This window comes from Ailuropoda melanoleuca, chromosome 13 (genome assembly GCF_002007445.2).
Source record: "Ailuropoda melanoleuca isolate Jingjing chromosome 13, ASM200744v2, whole genome shotgun sequence".
Taxonomy (NCBI): Eukaryota; Metazoa; Chordata; class Mammalia; order Carnivora; family Ursidae; genus Ailuropoda; species Ailuropoda melanoleuca.
Window position 1 is genome coordinate 6,510,956 of NC_048230.1, and position 1,530 is coordinate 6,512,485.

The window sequence follows — 1,530 nt, forward strand, 5'->3', positions numbered from 1 at the left end:
TTCTCTTTTTGATTAACTAGTTTTAAAAGAAAAAATAGTGCTCTTGACTTGTGAAGAAAAACAGCGTTCTCCCACCCCGCTGGTCCTCTCCCTCCTATTACAACTCTCCTGTGCAACGACGTGGAACGTTTTAAGCTGTGTCTCCTGGTCCACCGCCCTGTATTTCTGAACAGATGACCCGTGTGTTGCATGGTATCACCCAAACTTAACCATGATATCACCAAAACACCACTCCACCATCAACTCCCTCGGTCCCTTTATACTTCATTCACCCTCTCTGCTCGGATTGAAAACTCGGTCGGTTCCCCTGGCTTCGCTCGCTCTGGGTCTCCAGCACGAGCGCCGCTGGAACTCGCCTGGCGGGGCCTGAGAAGCCACCCTCCCCCGGCTCAGCCGGGCCTCGGTTCCCGGCCCTGGCCCAGACCCTTCTCGGGCTGCGGGTCGGGGGCCAGGCGGCAGTGAGGGTCTGAGAGCGAGGATAGGACGATGGCGACACTGGGGATCAGGAGGCAAGGGCCGCAGTCCAGAGGCGAGGGCTGGGATCGCGGGGTGAGGGCCGTGCCGCACGCAAGAATCGGAGTCCAGGGGCTGACAGCCGCGTTTGGGGGGACAAGGGTCGGGGTTCGGGTGCGAGGGAGGGTCTGAGGCGAGGGCCCTTATTACAGGCAAGGGCTTGGGTCGGAGGGCGAGGGTCAGGGTCTGGGTTGGAGGGTCAGGGGTCAGAATCGGTGGCAAGGACCGGGAAGGAGGGGACGAAGGTCAGAGTTGGGGGCCAGTGGGGGTCGGGGCGAAGGGGTGAGGGCCGAGGCGGGGTCTGAGATGAGGGGCGGGGGGCGAGGTCTGGGGTCAGGAGGGCGAAGGTCAGACTTGGGGGAGAGGGCCAGGGCCCGAGGCAGGGTTCGCAGTGGTGGGGCGAGGGACGAGGGGCGAGCGTCCGCGCGCCAGGGGCGGGGTCCCCGGGAGGAGCGGGGGTCGTGAGGCGAGTAGTGGGGTCCCGGCGATAGCGCGGGTGCCGGTCGGGGCTCGCGGATCGAGGGCCGGGGTCGCGGCGGCAGTTGGAGCGGGTCGGGGGTTGGGGGTGTCAGGCCGTCCGGGTCTGGAGGAGCGTGGGGGGCGCTTCGCAGCCGTGGCCGCCGGGGCCCTTTGCTGCGGGCCCTAGACAGGGCGGCCGCACTCGCGGGCAGAGGGCGCCCACCTCCGCTCCGGCCTCGGCGCCGCGGCCCCCGCCGAACTCGACAGCCTCTGCCCCAAGCAAGCGGTGGGCCTCTCCCGGAGACCGGTTCCCTGTGGGGGGCGGGCCAGGTCGCAGGCGCCTTCGGCGCGGGGCCGGCACCGCGGCTTCAGGTTTCCCGGCTCCCGCAGCTCGGTCCGGGAGCCCCTCCTGCCCCTTCCTCCAGGGTCGGGGGCCGGGTCCGCAGTACCGCAGCCTCTCTCCAAAGAAACCGCTCCACCAGTCCCCTCCAACTTTCCCTCTCACCCCCTTTTTAAGTCCTTTATTGGGCCGAGGGCGGGGGGGGGGGCAAGACGAGC

General features: G+C 67.6%; 1 protein-coding gene across 1 annotated transcript in view; it reads right to left on the bottom strand.

The window, feature by feature from the left end:
- Window positions 1-389: 389 nt before the first annotated feature.
- Window positions 390-1,530, bottom strand: part of LOC117795564 (vegetative cell wall protein gp1-like) — a 2,579-nt gene continuing 1,438 nt past the window's right edge. Inside the window, exons 2-3 of the mRNA XM_034640643.1 lie at window positions 740-1,284; window positions 390-655 (exon numbers count right to left, since the gene is read on the bottom strand). Of these exons, the coding sequence (XP_034496534.1) occupies window positions 390-655; window positions 740-1,284 (811 nt within the window). The remainder of the gene's footprint in view (window positions 656-739; window positions 1,285-1,530) is intronic.